The 25496-nt window shown below is 41.4% G+C and overlaps 1 protein-coding gene across 1 annotated transcript; it reads right to left on the reverse strand.

Moving 5' to 3' along the window:
* Positions 1-23460: 23460 nt before the first annotated feature.
* CNR1 (cannabinoid receptor 1) lies at positions 23461-25285 on the reverse strand. Its single transcript, XM_089921691.1, has one exon. It carries the CDS (start codon positions 24877-24879, stop codon positions 23461-23463), a length of 1419 nt encoding a protein of 472 aa, XP_089777817.1. The 5' UTR covers positions 24880-25285.
* Between the last annotated feature and the right edge of the window lie 211 nt (positions 25286-25496).

The raw sequence follows: 25496 nt of genomic DNA on the forward strand, positions 1-25496 counted from the left end.
GGGCTGAGGTGACAAGAAGGACACAAGTGCTTTGAAAGAAAGGGGCTAAAGGATGGTGAGAGAATCAACAGGAATCAAAACAATAACTGGGTCTAAGGAAGAGGCACGTGTCCATCCCTTATGAAGATATATGCAAATGAGCATGCAAATGAAGGGAGAGAAGGCAGGGGAGGTGTCCCGTGAGTATCAAACTGATTGAAATGTCAACCGTCATCTGCTACTTCAGGGCCCATTGTGGAGGAAAGGCCAGGACTCTACTGGAAAACAAATCTGACAGGAACTGGACCACGCCTTTCTCTTTTAAACACACACACACACACACAAACACACACACACCACCACCACCACCATCAATCATGACAATATTATTTTATCACACCTGACTTGCTCTGTCAGACAGCTGCTCTTAGGGATCAGGATTTTTATCCTTTTTTTTTTTTTTTTTTTTTTTTAAGGCACGGCTGTTTGTCACAGGATCTAGGACCTGGTGTGTATCTTCAAAATACCAGCTCAATTTATGACCCTCTTTCTTTTAAGCAGCTGTGTGTTCTGCATCAGGGATGATGACATTCAATGCAGATTCGATCAGATTTGAAGAGTCGGGAACATGAAGCATCCTGCTTGGAACCAATTCTCGTTCTGCTGTTGCCAGCTCTGTAGCCTTAGACACATGTCTAAACTTCTCTATGCCTTGGTTGCTTCATCTAGAGACAGGATGTTGTGAGGATTAGATGGGTTAATATACATAAAGCACTTACCATGCCTAAGCACTCAATAAATGTCAGCAATTATTATTGTTGTTGGCTTTTCTCTCTGCCTTGGGAGGAAACAGAACTGGACTGTGCAGAGTGTGTTGTGAGGCCCTGCTTTCTGGAGCCCTGGGGCCACAACTCCTGCTCCAAGCAAAGGCTGTCATCCTTCCAGGGTGTCAGAGCATCCTCACCTCTTATGGCGGCAGCAGGGCTTGATTCAAAGGTATCCCTCTCTTTCACCTCTGGGCAAAGGTGACATATTCCATGTTTATTTCCTGAAGAAGTTTACCAGGAAGAATATTTCTGACCATTCACATCTAGAGCAGAGCACAGAAATATGACAGTGCTGGGTGGGTAATGTTATTTCCAGATATTGGTAAATCTGGTGCAGTGGTAAATGAGACAGCAAGATGAGGATGATCTCTCCAATGCATAAGTAAGAACAAAACATGTGACACTTGGGAAAAACCTCTCTGGGAAATCAGTGGGTCCAAGGGGCGGAAATACTAACAAAACTGATGGGACTACAGTACCTGATGAAAGGCAGCTTCTTTCTCACCACATCTCTGCAGCCCATAAAAAGCAATAAAATCAAATGAATTACACAATAAACTATTTCGACCACATTATTCAGTTTAACCTGCTAACACAATGCTAGACCTTAGCATTTTCCATTGCTTCTAGCTTCTTTGTGGAAAGAATTCACCCCATTAGGTGATAGCTGTCCTTGATACTAAAGTAACATTCAATCTCTCTTTTTTTTTTTTCCAGATGCAAACCAGGGACATTTGTGACTTGCTTTCAGAGACTGTCTCAAGCACTTGGGGTTTTAATTGATTATTTTTTTTAGCTCAGCCAAGCTTGCCATTGGACAATCCTTTGAATTTTCAAACAAAGCCCAATGCCACAGAAGCCCTGCAGCATCTCAGAATAAAGCAACGTTAAATCCCAGAGAAAGCATTTGATTTCAGGAGCAGCCATATCCTTCACGGCCCCCAGTAGATGCACCTAATAGCCTTCTGCTAGATGAGACTGTCATATTCTGCGACCTCCAACTCCCTCTCCACTCAAGTATCAGGTTCTGTGGTACTTGCATTAACTGACCACAGCCAGAGAGCCCCAAAAGGAGTCCAATGATCAGAAGGAAATCACTCTGGATAGGAGCCAAAGGAAAAGAAAAACAACCTTATGCCCCAAACTGGTTTCCTTAACACCTTCCGTCTGAAGGAAATATGTACGTGAGATCATCGGGGAGATGACGACAACAGGGACATCTAGGTCACCTTTGCCCCCGAACACTGTGTATTGTCAACAGTTGAATTGTCAGTTGCTTCATCTAAGCTTTTTGAGTGCTTTGCGCTGGTAAAGATAATAATGATGATAATAAGGTAAAAAAAAAAAAGATAGCTTCCTATCCTAACATTTCTTCAGATTCCACCTGGGTGACACTTTCGTTCTTTTTGGCACAGCAGCCCATGAAGGGGCAGTAAAGGTATAACATGCTAGGAGGATGTATTTAACCCAACACACTGTGACACTAATGAAAAACATCTCAGCCATGGTCCTATGAAACTATTTGCATGAGCTCTCCCTTGTTGCTGGCAATCATGCTGTGACAACCGTCATCTTCAACAAGAGGAGAACCTTAAACATCAAATTTTGGCAAAAACATCTTTTACTAGCAATGAGTAATTTCAGGAAAACAAGTGCTTCTACATAGATTTCTCTTGCATACACTGACCTAATGTAAGGAGACAGTGAAGGCTGACTGATCAACAAGATGCTTTGAAGCAAATACTCAGGAATGCCTATCCTTCTGATTTCCATTCGTAAATATTTTCTTTTTCCTGTGCTTGTAATGAAATTTGAAGCTAGTGGGACTTTTTATTGGCTTTAGGAGGTTTTTGAGGTGGCAGAATTTCTCAGTCTAGTGTGCAGATCTGACATTTGCTCTTAGTTGATTCAGAATATGTAATAAAATGTTTGGTATAGGATTTACGTATACATTTGCACTACCTGTTCTGTCGGTATTTCATTGGTGCTCAAAGATCAAAAGGGTTTGATCTCCCTTCTTGTGTGGAACATGGGGTTGAGGCCCTTTATGGTCCAGCTAACAGAATGTTTCGTATTGTCACTTGAGGTTTTCAAGATGATGAGAAATTTCTAGAATGTGTTCCCAAAGGGATGGTAGTCAGGACCAAGGAAAACAGCTGGAAGCAACTCACTAACCTAAACAAGTCTAAATGAAACAAAACAAAACAAACAACAACAACAAAAAACCAAGATGCAAAACCAAATATTTAAGGAACCAAGAGAATTCAGTTAGAGAAAAGACATGAAGGAGAGGGAGGTAGATGAGCCAAAGTGAATTCTCTGATTTAAGGTACCAATCCTCACTCCTGCTTTTTTAGGGTACCTCTGGCCCCTGAGCTATTTGTATTGGAAGGTGACAATTCCAAGTGGACAACCTGACTGTCTTCCGTATATGGGCTTTGTTATTTTTTCATGGGACCCAGACACCTCAGAGCACACTGCATTTGAAGACTGTTTTCACCCCTTGGAAGCCTAGAGTATAATAATACTGTCAACAGAGAAGGAAAAGGTGCATGATTTCTATGATGGGCATGTAATTCTTCAGTAGACCCACAGGTCTTAAAATCATTCTTTTGCAGATTAAATTTGACCTATCTTCCTAATTTCCTTCTTCAGTGGATGGAGCAATGATGTGTGAGTGCAAAAGGATGAAGTTGATGCAGAAAAATATAGGGTGAAAGTGAACCTCCCCACTGTGATTGAGTAAGGGAGAGTGATTCCTGTGCTCATAGAAGGCTTTGGGTAAATTCATAAGGTTTGAGAGACAGCTCAGAAGATAGCTGGGTGGCAAAGATCACTTAGTGTATTTGAGAATGGTAGACATTCATCAAAATACTCAGGCGAAACAACGAAGATGCAGGAGAGAGGTGTGGAGCAAGGTGAGTTCCGGGGGAATAAACCAAGGTCTAGAGCCCATGAAAAAGCAAGTTGGTGGATTTTTAGGACCACCTACCAAAAGGCCACCTTTGCCCTCACTGGGTATTGATTGAATTTTTGGGTCTCAGTTTGAACAGCATCAGGTTAAAACTAGAAGCCTTGAATTTTTCAAACTGGCAAGGCACCTTATTCCTCATGAGCACTCAGGTAAGTCTCTTACACTATTTCAATCTACAGAGTTGCCTAGTGTAAGAGGGCCGACCACCTGGCTAGTCTTTCTTAAGAGTTATTCGTGGATCACATGAGAAAGCATATGAATGTGTTCTAAAAATCTAAACCGGGACTTTCAATAAAACGGAAGATCAAGAAGGCAAGAATGCAAGTTCAAGGGCTGGAAAAATATTTTTCCACCAATTATTCAGTACAGAGCTAAGCTCAAAAAATGAAATGGAAATGCTGTGGCAGAAATTGAGAGAAACCAAAGCCAGAGCAGTAAGTAGCAGCTGACACCACTTGTCCAAGTGGGTTTCAGATCAGATACGTCTCTAGATTCCAGAGGTTGGGGGCCCAAGACATGGCTTTGGATCTTTGTGAGGTCTGGGGGGGTGTGCTGAAAAAGAACTCCACGCATAGAGCCTGGAGTCTTAAAAGCTGCCTTGTTTGTTGAAAGAGATCTAGAAAAACCTTTCCTACCAGCTCAGAAAAACAGAAATCAAGCTTATTATTTGTCCAAGGCTTTGGGGGTAAAAGGGGAAGAGCTGCTTATGAGAAATGTAAAGCCGCATGTGAGTTGTGTGAAACGTAGATGTGGTCTGCATTCATTCTACTAGGCTGGTACAGACAACTTAAACCATGACGTTAGCATCAGAAGCTGATTCTGGACTACTGAATGACTTGAAAGCCCTGGTGACAACACGTCTGAAAGGACTCAGAAATGCTTTATTCTTTTCTCCCACGTTCAGAGCGATCAAGACCTCCTGGGAAAAACAGGCCCTGCAGAAGATGAGCTCACAAGTTAAAAAATTGCAAACCGGCATGAGGAAATGAATCACCGTGAAGGAGAGTCAAGGAAGGCATGAAAACAAATGAAAACTAGCTACCCAAGTTTGAACATAATAAAATTGAGACTATGTAGCTTTTGAAAGAATTGCATAGAACTTCTGGAAATGAAAACAATAGAGATTAAAATGTTTAAATGCTAAAAAGGATACATATGAGTATGATGAGAAGTTATGTATCAGAAATAGATGTTTTTATATTATACAATAATGATAAATATTATGAGAATAAGGAACTTTTATGTAATATTTATTAATGCCCACTATGAAGGTCTATATTAAGTTCTGAAGATACCAAAACCAGTTAAGATGCAGTCCTTGACCTTGAGGCACTCATATTCTAGGACAGACCACAATAGTGCAAAAAAAGCAATAAAATATTACAGATGAATAGGCTACAAGGAGGCTTAAGTGAGGGAGTGATCAAGTCTATCTATTGCGGTTGGGTGGAGGGCAGTCAGAAAAGCCTTTGTAGATCCTTGAACTGAGGCCTGAAATATGGGTGGGTATTTTCCAGACCCATAAAGAGGGAAAGCCATTAAAAGTAGAAGGTGCATGGTAAAACAACACGGTAAGTCTGGGCCACCGGGTGTGAGGTGAAGGAAAAGGTAGAGAAGTAGACAAGGGTAGGTCGTGAATAGCGATAGTGATTTTTACAGAGAGGTAGAAGGAAAGTACAATCGTACTACAGTTAGGAACTGGGAGTCAGACTTCGTGGTTAAATCTTGGGTCTGAAATTTACTAGTAATATAACCTGTCTCAAATTACTTAATCTCTCTATAGCTCAGTTTCTTCAACTGTAAAATAGAGAAGAACAATACGAAATCTTCAGAAGATTGTTGTGATCATTAAATGAGATTATGTGTGTCAACACCTGGCACAGTTTCTAGTATTTTTTAATTAATTAATTAATTAATTTTTTTTTTTTGCGGTACGCAGGCCTCTCACTGTTGTGGCCTTTCCCGTTGCAGAGCACAGGCTCCGGACGCGCAGGCCCAGCGGCCATGGCTCACGGGCCCAGCCGCTCCGCGGCATGTGGGATCTTCCCGGACCGGGGCACAAACCCGCATCCCCTGCATCGGCAGGCGGACTCTCAACCACTGCGCCACCAGGGAAGCCCTCTAGTACGTTTTAATGAACACTGGCCCTTGTTATTATAACTACCATTCTTATTAAGACAGGGAGGATTTTGAGAAAGATGGATGCAAACAGCAAAGTCATAAATATCAGGGTATTTATTCAGTCAACAAATACTTGAGACCCTGTGTAAGGAACTAGGTTTATTGTAATGAACAAGACAGACTTAGTTCCTTCCCTCGAGAAACTTACATTCTAAAAGGGAGGACAAATATCAAAAGGAGGCAGAGAATATTAAAATATGAAAAGGAGGCAGAGAAAATGCATTGTGTTGCAAGGCATCACCTGGGAACGTGTTATAAATGCCATTTCTCAGATTCTATCCCAGACTTGCTGAACCGAAAACTGTGAACAGAGCCCATCAATCTGTGTTTGAACAAATACTCTGATTCTGACGCAAGCTAAAGTTTGAGAATCACTGCCCTAGGCTTTTATTTCTTTAAATTTCACGGCAGGAGCTCTTTATTGTAGTTGGAAACAGCCTAACAGCACCTGGAATGGAGCCATTGAAAATTCTGGGTACTCTTCTTGTGCTTTCAGTCTTTCATGGGTTGTTCTGAGGACTAATTTAAGTTTAAAAGACCTTGTTTTTTAAATAGAATTTTGGTAAGAAAGAAATCAATAGCTAATTACAGTCTCTTTGATTTCGCCTCTTTACTACCCTCAGGGAAGTAGAATACGGGCCTGTTGTCCCCGGCAGGGGGCTCCACTGTCATCCAAAGGAGCAAGGAGAGGGTCCCTACCCAAGACCAGGAGTGAGGGCCAGCCATACACAAGGGCTGACTGCCGAGAATTCATTCTGCGTCGTGCCCACTATCTGGCCTCTTGTAAGCTACTTGAAGCACTTAAGTGGTCGGTCATAAAGTACCTTCTAAAGAAAGTAGGTTCAGTTAATTGCAGGGCTTTTAGTTTGTGACTGGGAATACAAATTAGGACAATACTACCTGTGGTCTTTCAGTTTGACCCTCCTCCCACAAGTGATGCTCAACCTTTATCTTGAATATATGTTGAAGAAATATGTAATGAAAGTTGATTCCAAGGAAGGCCGAATGATTCGCCTGCCCAGGGTTCCCCCAGGTCCAGGTCAGGCTGGAGCAAATGGACAGTTCTATGTTACAGCTGTTGAGAGACAGAGTGGTGGCTTGTTCTTCGTCCATGACTGGGACTGTCCACCTCAAATGCAAGTCAGGCTGCTGATCTCACTGGAAATTTAAGCAACAGTTCCAGATAAACACAGCACCTTTGAGGCTAAACACATAAACACAGCATCTTTTTAGCCTAGAGGAAATTTTCATCCCTCAGGTTGGTTTGTAAGGTGTTCAGCATTTGGAGGAAGTTTTCCTATAGACATCTTGTTATCACATTAGCTTATATTTTTTTCTTTTGGCCGTGCCGCATGGCACACGGGATCTTAGTTCCCCAACCAGGGATTGAACCCCTGCCCCCCGCATTGGGAGTCCGGAATCTTAACCACTGGACCACCAGGGAAGTCAACATCTTGTTATCTATGGTCATTGGGTAACCAGGTCAAGACATGCTGTGCCCGTAGAGTAGCATTAATAGTGCTGATTTAACTAGGCATAATCCCTATCTATAAAGGATGAGAAGGAATGCATTTGGATGCCAAGACTACATCCATCTCCTATAATGGTAGGGTCACTAAAGGCAAAGTTTGGTCATGAGCAGTGGGTTGGGAGAAGGATGCAGAAGGAGAAAGGAAGATGTATACCTTCACTAAGAGTGTAGTGCTTTTATACACTTCTACATCCCTAGAATGGAAGGAAATGCTCAGTAACCTATAAGAAGGCCTCCCTTAGTGTTCTGCACTGGGGACTCCAGGCGTTTCGATGGGTGGGCAGAGGTGGAGGGGTGGATCGGGCTCTGGGTCATTTCAAAGCCAACAGGTAGGGGTGGGGCTGTCTGTTTGGCAGCATTTATATGTGGTCTTAAAGTACATTCCCAAGTGGAGACATTGACCTTTTCTTAACAAGAAAGTGATTGACAGATGGAAAACCTTTTGTGTGTGTGGCCAGAATATTGGAATGAATATGGGATCCCTAAGATTCAAATGTAGTGTGCCTGCGGTTTGTTTTATTTTTTATTTTTGTTTGTGGTACGCGGGCCTCCCACTGTTGTGGCCTCTCCCGTTGCGGAGCACAGGCTCCGGACGCGCAGGCCCAGCAGCCATGGCTCACGGGCCCAGCCGCTCTGCGGCATGTGGGATCTTCCCGGACCGGGGCACGAACCCGTGTCCCCTGCATCGGCAGGCGGACTCTCAACCACTGCGCCACCAGGGAAGCCCCTGGGGTTTGTTTTAGAACCAAATCAAAAGTGCTCCTGATGACATGACAAAGTGTCAATGGAAATGGAGGATTCCATAGGTCCACGGTCCCACTTGGTATTTGCCCAAGGTTTGAACTCAGGCACTCTGACTCCAGAACCTCTATTCTTAATCAGCTAAACTTCCATAAATTTAACTGCCTCTGAGTCTCTGGATTTGCAGACAAAAGGACGTACCAGCCTTTTGCAGAATAACCTGTCACAGGTGGAGGAGCCTTTGTTCTCTAAAATTTGCACTTAACCTCAATTATCCTGCAAGTTCAGATAGGCATGCAGTGAGATTGAGGGAATTTTCAATGTACTGGTTTAATCTGGAAGAATTCTATTAGCCTATTTCTCTCCTCTCTAGTCTCCACTCACTTTCCCCATCTCACCATCTCTGTATCTTTTTAAAAAGACATTAGTATGGCTAGAACACTTTAATTCCCAGATCTACCATGTATTTGCACATGACTTTAAAGGGAGGGAATTCTCCAGTGATTCTCCTATAAACATTTGTAAATTGCAGTGTCTACATGTGTAAATGGCAGGTAATGGCCATTGCTTGATGGGCTTTTAAAAAGCAGTGTGTTTGTACATGGCTTCTGGCTTCCTTGGGTCAAAGAATTATATCAATTAAAACAGAAAGATTCTGACATAACACCAGTTATTACTGGGAAATAGAAGAACATGCCTACAGTAAGAACCATGGAGCTCAAAGGGCAAATGCATTCAGTTGAGTGAAACTAATAAATTATTGGAAAACACTTTTCTCAAAGAAGAAAATGTCATATATATAAACAATAGCATTATTATTAACTTTAAAAAGATACAGAACGTCTCTCGTTGCAGCCTATCAAAATCATCTTTCAAACATCTTATTCAGAGACAATGACCTACTACAATGTTTATTTAGAAACTGAAATTCCCAGTTCAGAATAAACACTTATTTCATTGATGCAACTCTGGAAGCTTAAAAGGCATTATTAGATGGAGGTGGTGAAAGCAGCCTGCTGGCCTTCGTACAAATGAGATCAAGACATGCCCAGGAGAATTACCAGAAGTGTCCATGTCTGATCCGAGGGGGCGATTGACAGTAGATCAGAATCTACATGATAGACATATATTATTGAAAACATAGGCTTTACAGTATAGTATCATAGCCTATCACTTACTATTATCATTTAGGATGGTAAATTATTATTATCATTTAGCCCACCCAGCCCAGGGTAAGTGACGTAAAAGTGATTATTAACAAATACATATAATTGAAGCTATTATTTTAGAATATTTACACTAAGGTATAAATGATGATGAGTTCAATATGTCATGAGGACATTTGCAGTCTAATAAAGGATCTTGTTAATCTGAATTCATTTCTAATTGGAGAAATCACAGCTTCTCTTCTCCTAGCAGCCACTCAATCCCTTCATCTTATCTGGGGAGTCAACATCCTCCACCTTTTGCTGCCTTGCAAACTAGTCCCGTACGGTATAAAATGCAGAGAATCAATACCGTTTCTTAGCAGGAAGTCTCGTGTCGCCTAGACTTCTCTATCCTAACATCTTTACAAATGACTTCATATCTCATGGGACTTGGTAAAGAGAGTCATTTTTGGAGGGAGAAGTGAATGTTGGCTCAAACCTAATAGATATTCAAAATCCAAGGAATTGTAGACCTCTGAGTACAGGGGATCACTTACATACTATAAATTATCACAGAACCATGTAACCTCCAAGGGGCTTTGAGTTGTTTCCCCAGTGTAGGCGATAGACTTGCACAGGTGTTTGTTGAATGAATAACATATAAATCAACAAATAATCAGATTCTGTCGACTCATGTCAACTATCATTAAGGAACAGAGTAAAACAATTTGGTCTTTGCACAGGGCTTTAGCCTGGCTAAAAAATCAAGAACAATGTAGCAATAAGCAATTACTCTAAAACATCAAAATGGGATAGTTGACAGCTAGGAATCATGGTACGATCCTGTTTTTGAAAGTCAAATGGACAAGCTAAGTTTTTCAATCTGTATTCCCAAAATTGATTCCCCAAATTGGATCTCAAATCGATACTGAAATAGTGTTATCAATTACATGGAGAAGTTTCAAGTATAACCCTAAGACCACTGGGAATCATCTATTTTATTTATTTTCAGTGTCTACAGTTTTTTGCATGTATATGATCTTTGGGAGAAAATAATATCTATTGCAAAGAGTTTGACTTTATATGTGAATTCTGTGCATGGAGATTGACTGCTACTGCATCACCCGGGAGGCTCTGGCTAGGTGACATTGAATTTGATCATAGAAGACAGAATCATATTTTAAAAAGAATTCTCCCAGCAGTTCAGCTACATAGCAGAGGTTTGCCCCTTTTCTTTTCAGTGCTGGCTACAAACACCACACTCCCCTTCAGGCTGTCAGAGCTCTTGGAAGTAGGTAGAGAAGGTGAGACAGAACAAAAGGATTGGACCCTATCGGAAGCTTGTGGGAAGACACCCAGTCCCTTTGACATGACTTGCAATGCCGTCTCATTTTCTAAACCCTCCCGAAAAAAAATCTTACATGAATACAGCATTTGACAGACTTAACATGTAGCCACAGAAATGATCCCATTTAATCACAGTTCTAGCCCATTGGTTCTGCAAAGCAGCCAGGAAAACAAGTATTGGGGCCTCATCTATGGGGCAGGAAAGAAGTACAGCCAAGCTCAAACTCAGCTACTAAGTCAGGCTTGAACATGGGCCTGCCGTCCTTTCCAGGACAGCACAGTGGTTTCACTGAGTCTTTGCAGCTTTGGGGAGCCAGGGAGACAGGGGGCTGCCTGATGGTGATGGCCTTTCTGGAGAGCCTTGGGAGAGGTCCAAGGCCGAGCACTTAGCCTCAGCATCCACTGGACATGGACAAAATCACTGTTAAATGGAGGTAAAATCCCCTCTGGCTTGCCCCCGCCTTGTTTATGGTCTTCTCTCTGTTACTTTGGAGCTAATTATGTGGTCTGCCGAGTGTCTCCGCCCCCAGACCTCGTGCTGTCCTCTCTCTGACCATTTGCCTGACTGTTACTTCTGTCAGCAGACAGAGGTCAGCGAGAGAAGGCGCCAGACTTTAATCAGCCTCCTCTCCCACTTGTTAGCACCTGTGGTAAAATCTTTACAGAATGTTGCATATTTGGCTCTCAAGGATCTGGACATCCAGGGATTATTTATGGATTTCATTATTCACTTTATTCCATTCACTATAATTGTGAAGAGCCGAGGTTTGCCTACATTCCTAACACAATTTCAAGTTTGCAGAGGGGTCTTATGCCCTGAGGAATTGAACATATTCAGTTTATTATATCTATCCATGCAAACTATTCCGTGTTACAGAATACAGAAGGATGCAAGAAACACTTGCGTAGGATTAGAGGGTAGGAAGGGTGAAAAGTTTTAAACTATAGGAACATCTCCCTTTGAATAATATTGCTACTTCTGAAAAGTTATTAAAAATGGGTTTATGCAAAACTGCAATGAGGTATCACCTCACACCGGTCAGAACGGCCATCATTAAAATATCTACAAATAACAAATGCTGGAGAGGGTGTGGAGGAAAGGGAACCATCTTACACTGTTGGTGGGAATGTAAATTGGTGCAGCTGCTATGGAAAACAGTATGGAGGTTCCTCAAAAAACTAAAACTAGAGTTGCCATATGATCCAGCAATCCCAGAACTGGGCATATATCTGGACAAAACTATAATTAAAAAAGATACATATTCCCCTATGTTCATAGCAGCACTATTCACAATAGCCAAGACATGGAAACAACCTAAATGTCCATCGACAGATGAATGGATAAAGAAGATGTGGTACATATATACAGTGGAATGTTACTCAGCCATAAAAAAATGAAATAATGCCATTTGCAGCAACGTGGATGGGCCTGGAGATTATTATACTAAGTGAAGTAAGTCAGAAAGAGAAGGACAATTACCATATGGTATCACTTATATGTGGAATCTAAAATATGACACAAATGAACTTATCTACGAAACAGAAACAGACTGAGAGACATAGAGAACAGACTTGTGGTTGCCAAGGAGGAGGGGTAGGGGAGGGAGGGATTGGGAGTTTGGGATTAGCAGATGCAAACTATCATATATAGAACAGATAAACAACAAGGTCCTACTGTATAGCACAGGGAACTATATTCAATATTCTGTGATAAACCATAATGGAAAAGAATATGAAAAAGAATATATATATGTATAACTGAATCACTTTTCTGTACAGCAGAAATTAACACAACATTGTAAATCAACTATACTTCAAAAAAAATAATCTTTTTAAAAAATGGGATTTATGAACATTTAGTTGCATTTGAAATCCAGCAGAGGAGTTGACAACTCAAGGCACACCCTGCTATGAGCTCTTTTGCAGTTGCAAAGTATTTTTGTGAGGAAATAATTCCCTCCCCATTTGTCTTTTTTATGAATTTGAATTTGAATCTATCAAGTTGTCTTAAAACACCTGTATAGCTAAGTCTGCCAAGATCCTTTTCACTGACTACCTGATAGATGAATGAACTCATCCTCTTGCGGGAACATGAGAAGCTGTGTGGCTGTTTCCACGTTCAAAGGTGAGATGTGCCTATCATAAATTTGACATGAGGCTTTTAATGGGCCACACCTGGTTAGGTTCCTACAATTTTTGAACACTCATTCTCTGCCTATGGGAGAAAAGCAAATGGACAAGTTTATACAGCCAGATTTAGAAGCTTCCGCTTTATGTAATGTTAAATCTGTTGGTTATTGTGTTTACATATATTTGGATAAGAAAGACCTGTTTGTTTTTAAGTTTCTAAATCTAATATCTTTGCAAATACTTTAATCACTTACCTAGGGAATTTTCATTAGGCCCAAATTGTTATATAAGCTCATTTTCCTTCATAAATTACATACTCTTTTCTGCTCTTTATGCCTCATTTTTACTCTCCTAGCTACAGAAAAAAACTAGTGGTTTTAGCTCCCATTTTCCAGATAATTGCTGTCTTTGCTGTCCTTTGTGCAAATGGCTTCAGAGTTCCAACACAAACATATAGCACCATGAAAAATAAGCCAAAAAATTTGTAAGAGTTTAAGGTAGAGTAAAGCTGATTTTCCCCAGAGTTTTCGTTTCTCTTGGCCCACCGCCTATCATCTGAATATTCTAGCCCTGGACACAAAGGAAAGAGCTTGCTCGTTAGACTGGCTTGTTCCATTTACTGTCAGAGATGACAGCAATGAGAATAATGGCATTAAGCCTTGTTGCCAAGTCCCTTGGTTCACGACTGTTCCCAGGCATTGGTATACATTCCCCTCTTTGCAACTAAGATGAGAGGTCATACATTGGTTACAGGCTTAGTCATCCTTAGAAGCAGCCCTGGAAGTGCTTTTGGTTGTCCTTCAACTTTAAGAAGGCCAGGCTCTCCATAAGGAGAGCCATGGAAGCCGATTTCATTGGTGGCCACTGCATTTTAACCGTAGTGTTGCTTGTTTCTAGCTTCAAACTGTCAAAAGTGGTCTGTTAGTAGGCAAATAAAGTCTCAAGAAGCTTCCTGTTCTATTGCAGACATCTCCTGAGGCCACCTTGTTAAAGAATTTACTTTCATAATCAGTTTCTCAGAATCAATATTTCTTTTCCTGTTTCCCTCCACTTGGACATAATGTGATTAGAACAAAGAGCACTCATGCCTTGGGACATACCAGAATTTCTGCTAAAGAAACACTGTCCAGCTGTCCTTCTCTCACATGTGAACTCAGCCGTCCTCTTTCCATGTAGACGTGGCAATGGCTGTGAGAGCGGGGGAGTTCAACCCAGCAGGCTTGGGACTGGGGCTCTAGAGGAAGCAAACACGCCCCCATCTTCTCGGAGGGGCCTCAAGAAGGGAAAACTTGTACCAAGATCTTTGTTGATTCATATTTGCTGTAACAGCAACATGCTGCATCTTGCTCATCTCTCCCTAGAGGCTGTCCTTGGGAGACAGTGGCGTTTTATAGTAAGTGTGTCCTATTCTGGGTCATTCAAAGGGATATTTGGATTTATCTACTGTCAGTGAATAATACAGCAATCCATAAGGTTTTTCGCTTTGTTAGGAAATAGAGGGCATTTTCTAAGGCTTTCTATCTCTAATTCCTCAACCAGTGGGAAAGGATTAATACTTGAAAATATTTGCATCGGATGACGAAGTAAGACAAATTGTTCAGAGCCACCCATGTTAGAAAGAGAGGGATTTAACAAGACAAGCAATCAGAGGCTGAATTGAACTGCTAAAAGGTCTCTGTCCCTTTCTAGAATAATCAGAGGTTTGAATGAGGCACAAACCGGAAAAATCGCTGTTAGTTTTATAAATGCAAGTAAATAAAAGCTATCAAAAAATGTATGGCAAAGTTCCCCCCACCCCCCAAAAAAGGTGCAACATTTCTTTGAGTAGATTTTGTGAACACCGGTATAGTGAATCTTGACAAAAACTGTGAAGTATGCAATTAAGCTGGAAAAGGATTGATGGCAGGATATTTTAAATCTTTATTCCCCTCCCCACAGCATAACTCAAAGATGTTTTCAGTTTTTTTCCTTCCTTTTATAAACTCAAACTCCTAATTGAAAAACAGTCTGTGTTATTCTATATGAATGAAATAATTATATTTGCATCAGGTGTAAGGTTGGGTTGCTTTGGACAGTTTTAAGAGATTCTCCCCCTTAGTCCTTATTTATTTGCTCCCCGAAGGATTTCTGTATCTCTTTGGGCAAACCACACAGTAGCAGCAATAATCTTATTTACAAAGAGGGCAATAGGGCACAGGGTTGGAGGCCCCAAGGGCTGGAGTTCAATATCGTCCCTGTCATCCTGAGATCAGAGGGTTTGCCCCAGCCCAGGTGACTAACGACCAGGAACACTTTGTGACTGATGACCGCTCTGTTTGGGGAGCTAATTGATGTCCCCCAGTTCCTAGTGAATAATGCTCTTTCTAGCAGTGACAGTAATGTCATCAGGAGGGAAAATATGTGGCTGGCTAATGAGGAAACAGGATACAGAGCCCCCACCCCCCACCCCCAGCCCTGGGTGCTCTACTGGGCCAAGCAGGAAGTCATACTTTTACATATATATGCAATGCTTTGTAAAAAATCTCTTTGAACCAGCAGAACTAGGGGAAAAGCTACCTAAATTCTGATCTTTTTTGACTAAGATTATGAATCTGCTCAGGTCTCTGTAAATCACAGTGAGGTGCACAAAGAACGATGAAATCTCCTTAGCATCCGTGGCCCTTGGTGGTCTGGCCCTTGGCCCTCATCCTCGTTACTCTCCTATGGGTACCACATCCCAGTCACATCAGTCTATGTGTCATTCTCTGGACATATCACGTTCTCTTAAATCTCTCACCTGTCTCTCCCACCCTACCCTTATTTTTCTCCCTATAACATCTTTTATCTCTATTTTTTCCCTTTTCTTTTTTTCCTGGCTAGCTCCCTCTTGGTCTTCAATGTTCTGCTCAGGTATTACTTCTTCTTAAGTCAGTTTCTTGTGCCCTTTCTGGTTTCCCATGGCCTTGTCTGTTTTAGCATTTGTTGCATTGCACTGAGATTATCTGTTTAAGTGTTCACCTTCTTTCATTAGATCTTAAGTAATCTGAGGACTTGCCATGGTAGATACTCAATAAATGTTGCTTGAATTGAACAAAATAAATGCACAGTACAATTTGCTAAATAGAGACTGGCTTAAGGCTATCAACTCAGTAATGTAGGGGCTAAGAGCAAATCTCAACTCTACCGCTTACTGGCTGTGTGACCTTGGGCAGTTTACTGTCTGCCAAATGGGGATAATGATACTTCACAGGCTGGTCGAGAGGTTTAAATGAGATGTTGCGTCTCCAAATCAATGAGATAATGCTAACCATTATTGTTAATGCTAAGTACAACACAGCTTCTCAGTAAATACTTGCTATATTGTATTTTACGATTCTAACAAATTATATTTCATTGACTAGTAGAGTATTATTTCCTAGATGCCTTGTGCTATATACAACTTAAAAATAAAGCACGTGTTTTTTTAAATTAAGAGAATTAAAATGAAAACTTTGTGGTAGGAAGTGGCCAAAGAGGTGGAAACATAGTTACTCTAAGTGAGATCAGGAATATATTTGTAGCACCCAGCTCAGAGGATAAAATAAATCAAACTTCTCAGCCACTGTTTCAGCTACCCAAGGTGAATGATGATTTATACTAGGCAGGTGATGAAGAACACGGATTTAATTTATTTTGACATCCAGAATGGGTTTGATAAGGTTTCAAATTGCTGCTGTCTGGAGAATGAAGGAGGGAAAACGCAGGTACCTGGTTAGAACCGTGCACCTCAGCACATCCCATGTAACGCTGCAATGTCGTCAGGGGGAAAGATCCCGAGCTGGGAGCCCAAGGACCCGGGTTTGAGCTCCAGAGATTCAACTTACTACTAACTATCCATGTAAACTTGGGCAAGATCCACACCTACGTATGTGGAAATGTGCTGTAAAACTCAAGAAATTTGGGTGTTATCTGTAGCAGGCATTCTGGTAAGCAAAGGTAAGTTTCCATCTTTGCATGTCCTAGTGCAGGGGAAGTTTTTGATACATACTGTGGAATATATGGCTTTAAATAAATAATGGATGAATGAGTGGAGGCACTGTGGTTTAATAAAATTAATATGGGCTTTGGAATCAAGAAGGCCTGGGTTCTAAGCTTAGCTATGTGGTCTTTACCTGACTGAGCTTTTGTCTCACCTATAATATGAAGGTAATGACACCTACATGATAGCGCTGCTGAGGATATATATATATATATATATATATATACACATACACATCTATACACACACAGATATATATGTGTGTATATATATATATAGTGCCCATATAAAGTGCTGGTACGATGCCTGTCACTCATAGGCACAACAGAATATAGCTTCTTTATTCCTGATTATTAACTAAAGCAGCAGTCCCCAACATTTTTGGCACCAGGGACCAGTTTCGTGCAAGACAATTTTTCCATGGACGGTGGCAGGGGGTGATGCTTTAGGCGGTACTGCAATGATGGGGGCGATGGAGAGGAGCAGATGAACCTTGGCTCGCTCGCCCACCCGCCACTCACCTCCTGCTGTGCGGCCCGGTTGCTAACAGGCCGCGGACCGATAGCGGTCCACTGCCTGGGGGTTGGGGACCCCTGAGCTAAAGGACTGGTATAGACATTGGCTGAATACGATAAAATGAATTATTTGAACACGGGTTAATTCCAATACTTACATTGCTGTAGCCCTTCATCGTTTTCAAAGCTCTTCAAAACACTTTACATCATCTGATGCTACTGACATTTTCAGAACCGGCATTTTTACCGATGAGAGAAGCAAGTCAGAGTTGTAGCTTGTCCAAGGCCAAATAGCTAGAAAGTGACTGATCCAGAACTACATCCTGGGTCTAATAGTTTCTTCTCCAGTGTTCTCCCAGCACAACAGCTGCCTCTGTCAGTCAGAGCTGGGTATCCTTGACATCTCTCATGATTCTGATGCTAGCCAAAAAGATTGTGTGCCAGGTAGTAAACATTTAAACATTTTCAAATGGATCAGGCTTACCCAAAGATGGGAACAATTCTGTTATTGTTATTATTAAAATAAACAACTGAAGTGCTGCATTCGTCATCTAATTTCTTAGAGTTAAAAGAAAAATTATTCCATTGCTCTACAAATATTCGCGCATCCATGTTCAAAGCAATGAATAAGGTGTTGCAGTTAGTACTGGGGAGTCCCAGAATTTCATTTGGTTCTTAATCCAAGACTGCAACTGTATACTTTAATTACTCATCCCATTTGTCATTCCTTCCTGTCACTCTCTTTCCCTTTGGGTATGTCACAGGGAACTATATCTCTTATAATCCTCTATATTCATTACTCAGCCTTACCCAGAAACTTGTGAAGTAGTTCACAAGTAACCCAACCTGTATTTTTGAGATGTTCAGAGACCCACCCATGCTGCACATTTCATCACCTCCTAAACTAATCAGATATGTACACTCCAAATTTCCCTTACCAGCATTCCAGGGACAAGGAGTTGAAGAACAAAGATAATGTGTATTGCTCACCTTCTATATTCCAAGACTGTACCAAGAACTTCACATGTTATCACCTTCAAACTAGGAGAAACACTTACCATAGAATATTCTAAAGAGGATGGTGAAATTTTTCCAGTTGGAGCCATCTGGGGGCATACTGTGGCGCTTCTTGCATACCTCAATTGGTTTTCTGTTTCTACATCATTCTTAATGTATATTTCAATATAGATGGTAACATGTATTACTGATTGGTATTGGTTTTGAGTTACAAGATGTTTGTGAAGATATTGAAATAAGTATCTTATTCCCTTCAGACCCCAGTATAAAATTTAAGAATTAAGAACACGTCATTTGCTCTTTGTCAGAAGCATTTAGCTCGTGCAGTTAACTACAATGTTTAATAAAAGAAGAATGAAGAGTTTTAATTATAGCTATTAAAAAAATAAAGATAATCTATTTTCAAATATTTGTCAATTCATCATTTGAAAAAGTCTTCTTTCAAAATTGACTACGAACATACTTTATTTCAGACAGTAATACTGTGTAAACTTAATTGTAATGCTTTTTTATTGATACTTCATTATAACAATTTCAAAATATTTTCTCTTACTGTTCAGATAAAAAATTATGTTTTTATAAGTTAAATTGAAAAGTAATTATCTTTTGCACGTGGTTCCAAATATATGATGTTATAAATTCTTTAGACTTGTATATTTACTAAGTCTGCTATGTTCCAACTTAATTTATACATTGAGAATAGTACATTTGCTTTAATTTACTTCAAAATCGTTAAATGCTTTAATTAAATAATGACGTAAAAGGTATGGCAGGCTTTTGTCCTTTATTATGTAAATGATGGCTTTTTGCATGTTTTTCCTCTGTTAAAAATTAATACATTAATCCAATCTATACCCATTTCTCAAATAAAGTCTTCATTGCTTTGGGGGAACAAATCAATCTTTCAGAATTTAAACCCCAAGTGTTTTAACATCAGACTGTGAAATAAGGCAGAATTCAAAGACACTGTATGTTCTTTGTGATAATCTAGAATTTTTATTTGATTCCAGGTAACTTCAGACAATAGACATGATGGGATGTTTTCTCTTTGAATAAATAACAATTTAACTACATCATTGAACTAAAATATAGCATGGGCTTAATACATTGTAAATATTACATTAGTACTACTTCACTATAGTAATCTAATGACTGAAGCTACATTGAATAACAATCTTACTAGTACTTGTGTACAAAGTTTTATTACTAACAAAAATATTGCAGCGGTTGCAAGGATGTCACCAGCTCAACAAACATCTAACAATACAATATTCTTCTAAGAGGAAAAGTAATCATGTTTGATTTACAGACAATAAAGAGCTTTGTTTTCCACTTGAAACATTGGAAATAAGAATCCAGCTCATCTGGTATCTTAATTCATATTATTACAAGGAAAGGTTTCCTTTCTTGAGCACTCTGGATCCTCAGCAGGCCTAGTACACTCAGTTTACGTGAAGATAGCTTTTAGGATGCCACAGCAATGTAAGGAAACTCTCCTATCTGAAAATTACTGATTTGTAGGCCACTGCTTAAACATCTGACTTTTTAAAAACCTATTTACATACATTCAGCCCAAACCAGTAGATAAAATGTTTTGTCTATATTACAATAGGCATTGTTAACATTTCATCAGAAGGCCAGTGCAAGACAATTGTTAATAGCCGTTGCCCAGCATTTAGGAGATTTTAAAATATCATACAAATATACAGTTAGAACACGAGAAATCTAATTTTGCTCATGATATTGGTGGTCTCTTTTACAGACATGGGGTGGCAGAAATCGATCAACAGGACAGTAACTAGAATGCCACTCATCAAGGGCCAAAATTCTCATCTGGAGGTTGGGCTTGTCTCCTGCAGTGTGGGTTTAGACAGACAAAATTCCATGACACTTAATGCCACATAGACCTGACTCAAAGTGATGGGAGGCTTGGGAATCATCTCAAGTGTAGGCATATGTCTGTAGCTTCTTCCAGATCTGTGTTTCTTTTACATTTATTTCATACGGAGTGGAAAATTAGGGGTTCTTGGAGACAGCCCTTCTTTTCTAAAGAAAACTGTTAGTCTGGGATTGAAATGTTCATCATTACTCTGAAGAAATCGAGCAGGTTGGCATTTGGCCCTATCTAAAGACATATAGGATGGTGAAATGCAAGATCAGGACACATATGTCAGCCTCAGAGGAAAGCAGCTAACTCTGAAGGTAGACCTTATAAAGCTTACTGCAATCTAAATTATATGTAAATCAATGGGTCTCATTAAGGGACTAATTAATGAATGATACTATTGAATAATAATGCTAATGAGCATATTCATTGGGGAGAACATTTGAGTCACTTGGGTTAGGAAATGATATTAAAAGTATCAGAGTGAATCAAACTCATTTAAATGTTTTAAAATGAAGGTGGTGTAACACATACATGATGATATTTCACAGATATTTCTTAGAATTTCAATAAGCACCAAGTTTAGTGCTGTCAGCCCCGTTGTCCCTTAATTTATTATATATGATTGAGATCTTATAAGCACAACACACTATAAAATCTACATTGCATACACACAAATACAGTTTCAAAAATGAATCCTGGAATTTTTCTACCAATAACAAGAATTTCCTCTTCACCAGGTCTTCATAGCTGTGAGAAGAGCGTTGGTATTGCCTAGTGAGCTCTGAGATGTGTGGATTAATCTTCAGGGTAATTTAGAACAAAAGAGTGGCAATTCTTCAATGGAAACGAGACCCTGGTGAGTTTTTTCATAAATAATCTTTTCTTCTTCTAAAGAGATCTTATCAATCCTCTAGCACACTGAGCAGATCATCTGCGTATCACAGAGAGGTAAAGTGAGGGAACCAGCAGGCAGGTTCGAGCCGTACACACAATTAAAGGCATCTCAGCTTGGCCCACAAGCCACATTCAGCCTTACACTGCAAGAGAGGACATTGTTCCATCAGGCTGCTTGGGTACCACATAGCTAGCAATCACCAGATAAATGCTAGCTCTCTGCTTTATATCAGGCTATGCAGGCCTCCTGGTCCTGCAAAAGCCATGCTTTATCTGTTTAGGGAGAAGACAGTTTGTAAGTAAAATCTGTCAGAGTCAGGCGGCTTCTTAAGCATTATCAGTGCTTACTGGGAAAGGGCCTAATTCAGAGCACCCGTGGCACCATTAAGGAGTATGAAACTGGGGCGTAAGAAGAAAGCAAGCCATTCTCATCTTGATGCTTTAGCACCTCTTGTTAATCAGGAACAGAGGAGAGGCCTGTTCTTTAAAGAGCCCAAACCTATACAGACAAAGCTGGGTGCTGGGCTGTCACCAAGGGCATCTGCACGAAGCGCAGAAGCAGCCGTATGACATCCAGGCCTCAGTCACGAGTGTGTCAGGTCCTCACTGCCCTCTTCTGTCTCACCCACCATCTGATAGGCCTTCTTACCACATAAGCCGGATCTGGTAGTCCCACTGCAGTGAGCAAAGTATAGTGCTGCTTAAACTGGGATCACGCTGCCTACACACACAACTAAAATATGTTACCACTGGAGGGTTTTATTTTAGAGCTACTTCCCTTATAATGACTTACGTCTCCGTGGACTTGATCAATATTAGGTGCTCAGAAACCAAAACACTCCCATTTCCCGACATGAACACTGTAAACACAGACCTTGACCTGAAGGTTCATTATAGATGACTCCTTGCTAAACGCTGGTCTTGTGAAATACCTAAAGGTCAGTTTAGTACTACTTGACCCAATTTCAAAGGGAGAGGGTTCTGAAGGCTTATGGTCAGTATTTTTATCAACTAGATTTCCGGAAGAACTCAATTTTAGAAACTGAATCCATGTGCAAGAGTGCAGCAAGGGGAACAGCTTACACGTGGTCACAGTTTTCTCACTTTAGGACATGACTAGAACAGTTACAGGATAGAAACACACACACACATACACACACACACACACATTTATCTTCACACTCACACACAGTATAATTTTACTGATCCAGACAATACTTCTTTTCAATTAAGAAAAAATGAAGACTGTTGTTTGGCCACCCAGGCATGAAATCTACTTAAACCTGGAATATAAGGATGCAACACTCTTCAAGAAAACAGCAATTGCACAGTGATAACAACATACATTAAGATTGACACATGCTGTCTTAAGAGGTCCAGTAAGAGCTAAAGTCTAAAGAAAGTCGGAGGTGTCAGCCAGAGTCAACATGCAGTCTCTCTTCTGTTCTGATTGTAATCCATCACCCAACAGAACAGCTATAGTCCAGAAGATAACACAAGTCCTCGTATGAAAATGCTGGACTAAGAAATTTTTAAGTGTCAACGAATTCTGCTCAAGACTTTGGACAGTCTTCAAATTCTTCTTGTTGGATTAACAGAAAAATAAACCTTTATGGTTATTTCAATGTCAAATTTAAATAGAGATATTTGAAAAAAATATTAAGGTTTCTAAAGTTACATCATGGGCAGTAATGTTTTAAAAAGTGATCTCATTGGCATATATCCACTGCTTATGTGCCATTGTTCTTGTAGAAGCCCACCCTGCAGTTTTGCTGGACTAGACAAATATAAATAACACATGGTAAACACTGATACACATCTCACAGGACACACTACATTTTACAAAATAGCTTTACTTTAGTACTATAACTGTTGTAAAAATGGACATCTCTGATTACTTCCGGACAAGTACATTTCACATTATAATGAAAGTTGTGATTACAAAGGCATTACTCATTTGATGGCCTTTTTCTATGGGTATTTGGGCTTCCAATTGTGTAGCCAAAGGTTCTCTCCTATTTCATTGAGACTTTGAAGGACCTTCCAGTCCCTTAAACAACAGCCTTTCTTCACCGTAAACCCCTGGAGAACTGAGTTTGAGGACCTACACTATGGAAACGTTAGAGAACTGAAAACTGATCACGGTGGCAATCACCTTTTCACTGAGCGCGGTCAACTTAAAAAAATATAACCGATGAGACGACAGACTCTTCTGGGTTTTTGAGCTTTTAAAAAAAAGAGAGAGAGAGAGAGAGAATTTCTTTTCCTGTGCCGCCAGGGACGCGTCTGGCTCACAGAGCCTCGGCAGACGTGTCCGTGGACACAGACATGGTCACCTTGGCGATCTTGACCGTGCTCTTGATGCAGCTCTCCGCGGCCCTGTGGACGCTGGCTGCATTGTTGGCGTGTTTGTGCAGGCAGTCCGAGTCCCCCATGCTGTTATCGAGAGGCTGCGCGGTGCCTTCGCAAGAGGGGAACATGCTCCGGAAAGCATGTCTCAGGTCCTTGCTCCGCAGAGCGTAGATGATGGGGTTCACGGTGGAATTCAGCAGACAGAGCATGCTGCAGAATGCAAACACTGTCTTAATGAGCTTGTTCATCTTCCCAAAGACGTCGTACACCATGATTGCGAGCAGAGGGCCCCAGCAGATGATCAAAACCACCAGAATCAGGACCAGGGTCTTGGCCAGCCTAATGTCCATGCGGGCTTGGTCCGGCCGGGTCACCTGCACCTTGCCGTCCTCGGACGTGTGGATGATGATGCTCTTCTGGGTACCGCGCTGGATCATGCGAACGGCGTGGCTATGCGCCTTCCAGAGAATGTACATGTAGGCGTACACGATGAATAGCAGCAGCACGCTGGTGACCCCAATCCAGAACATCAGGTAGGTCTCGTCGATGAGAGGGAAAATGTCTGAGCACACGGATTGCAGTTTCTTGCAGTTCCAGCCCAGCAGAGGCAGCACGGCGATCACAATCGCGATGGTCCACATCAGGCAAAACGCCACCACGGCCTTGGGCCGGGTGACGATCCTCTTATAGGCCAGGGGTCTGTGAATAGATATGTACCTGTCGATGGCCGTGAGGAACAGGCTGCCGACGGAGGCCGTGAATGAGGCTGTGACCCCACCCAGTTTGAACAGAAACACGTTGGGGCTGTCTTTGCGGTGGAACACGTGGAAGTCGACGAAGCTGTAGACGAAGATGACGCTCCCCAGGAGGTCTGCCACGGCCAGGCTGCCGATGAAGTGGTAAGAAGGCCGACAGCGGAGGCTGCGGGAGTGGAGGATGACGCACAGCACCAGCAGGTTCTCCAGGACCGTGAAGGTGCCCAGCGTGAGGGACAGCACAGCGATGGCTAGCTGCTGGCTGGGGTTCAGAATCATGAAGCACTCCATGTCCATAAAGTTCTCCCCGCACTGAATGTTCTCGTCGTTCTCCTTGTAGGAGGACAGAGACTTGTTGTAAAACTCGGTGAGGTTCACCTGGTCTGCTGGGACTAACTGCGGGTGCTCTCCCGCAGTCATCTTTTCTTGGAAGGGACTTCCCCTGAAGGAAGTTAAAGGAAATTTCTGCGGGAAGTACCCTAATTTGGATGCCATGTCGCCTTTGATGTCTTCGTACTGAATGTCATTGGCACCCACGTAGAGGAGGTCTGTGGTGATCGTTCGGAAGGTGGTATCTGCAAGGCCATCGAGGATGGACTTCATCCCCTCTGTCTTCGGTTAGGCCACACTCACAATGACGGACAAAGGGCCCCGCAGCAGGAAACCCTGATGGGAGGGAAAACAGATAAGCTGAATGGGGAGAGAACAGGGAGAAGAAAACACACGAACAACTCGCCTCCCCCACCCAAAAAAACGATGGTAAACATCCCAAATATGTCCCCTTGTGTTATTTCATTCCTGTCTCTGAACATAGGTAAAATCCTTGTCCGAGTCTGTCAACAAAATGTGTCGATCCTTCAGTTAAAGAAAAGCTTCCCAGGGAATTCCCTGGTGGTCCAGTGGTTAGGACTCCACACTTTCACTACCAAGGGCGCGGGTTCAGATCCCTGGTCACGGAACTAAGATTCTGCAAGCCACACAGAGCAGTGAAAAAATAAATAAATAAAATAAAGCCACGCATTTGATCAATGTACAGAAAAATATACCATAATAAAAATAAAAACACAGTTAAGATTTAAAAAGGAAGGAAAAAAACAAGAAAAGCTGTCAAAAGTTGGTGAGGTAGGGCACACACCCAACACATCCATTTCTTTCATTATTTAAGCTCTCTGGACTTGAGTTGCTGTGTGAGGCCCGTGTGGACCTCCAGGGTCTGGTGG

Source organism: Delphinapterus leucas, chromosome 12, assembly GCF_059928025.1.
Source record: "Delphinapterus leucas isolate spDelLeu-1000000601 "Yukka" chromosome 12, BTC_Dleu_Yukka2, whole genome shotgun sequence".
NCBI lineage: Eukaryota > Metazoa > Chordata > Mammalia > Artiodactyla > Monodontidae > Delphinapterus > Delphinapterus leucas.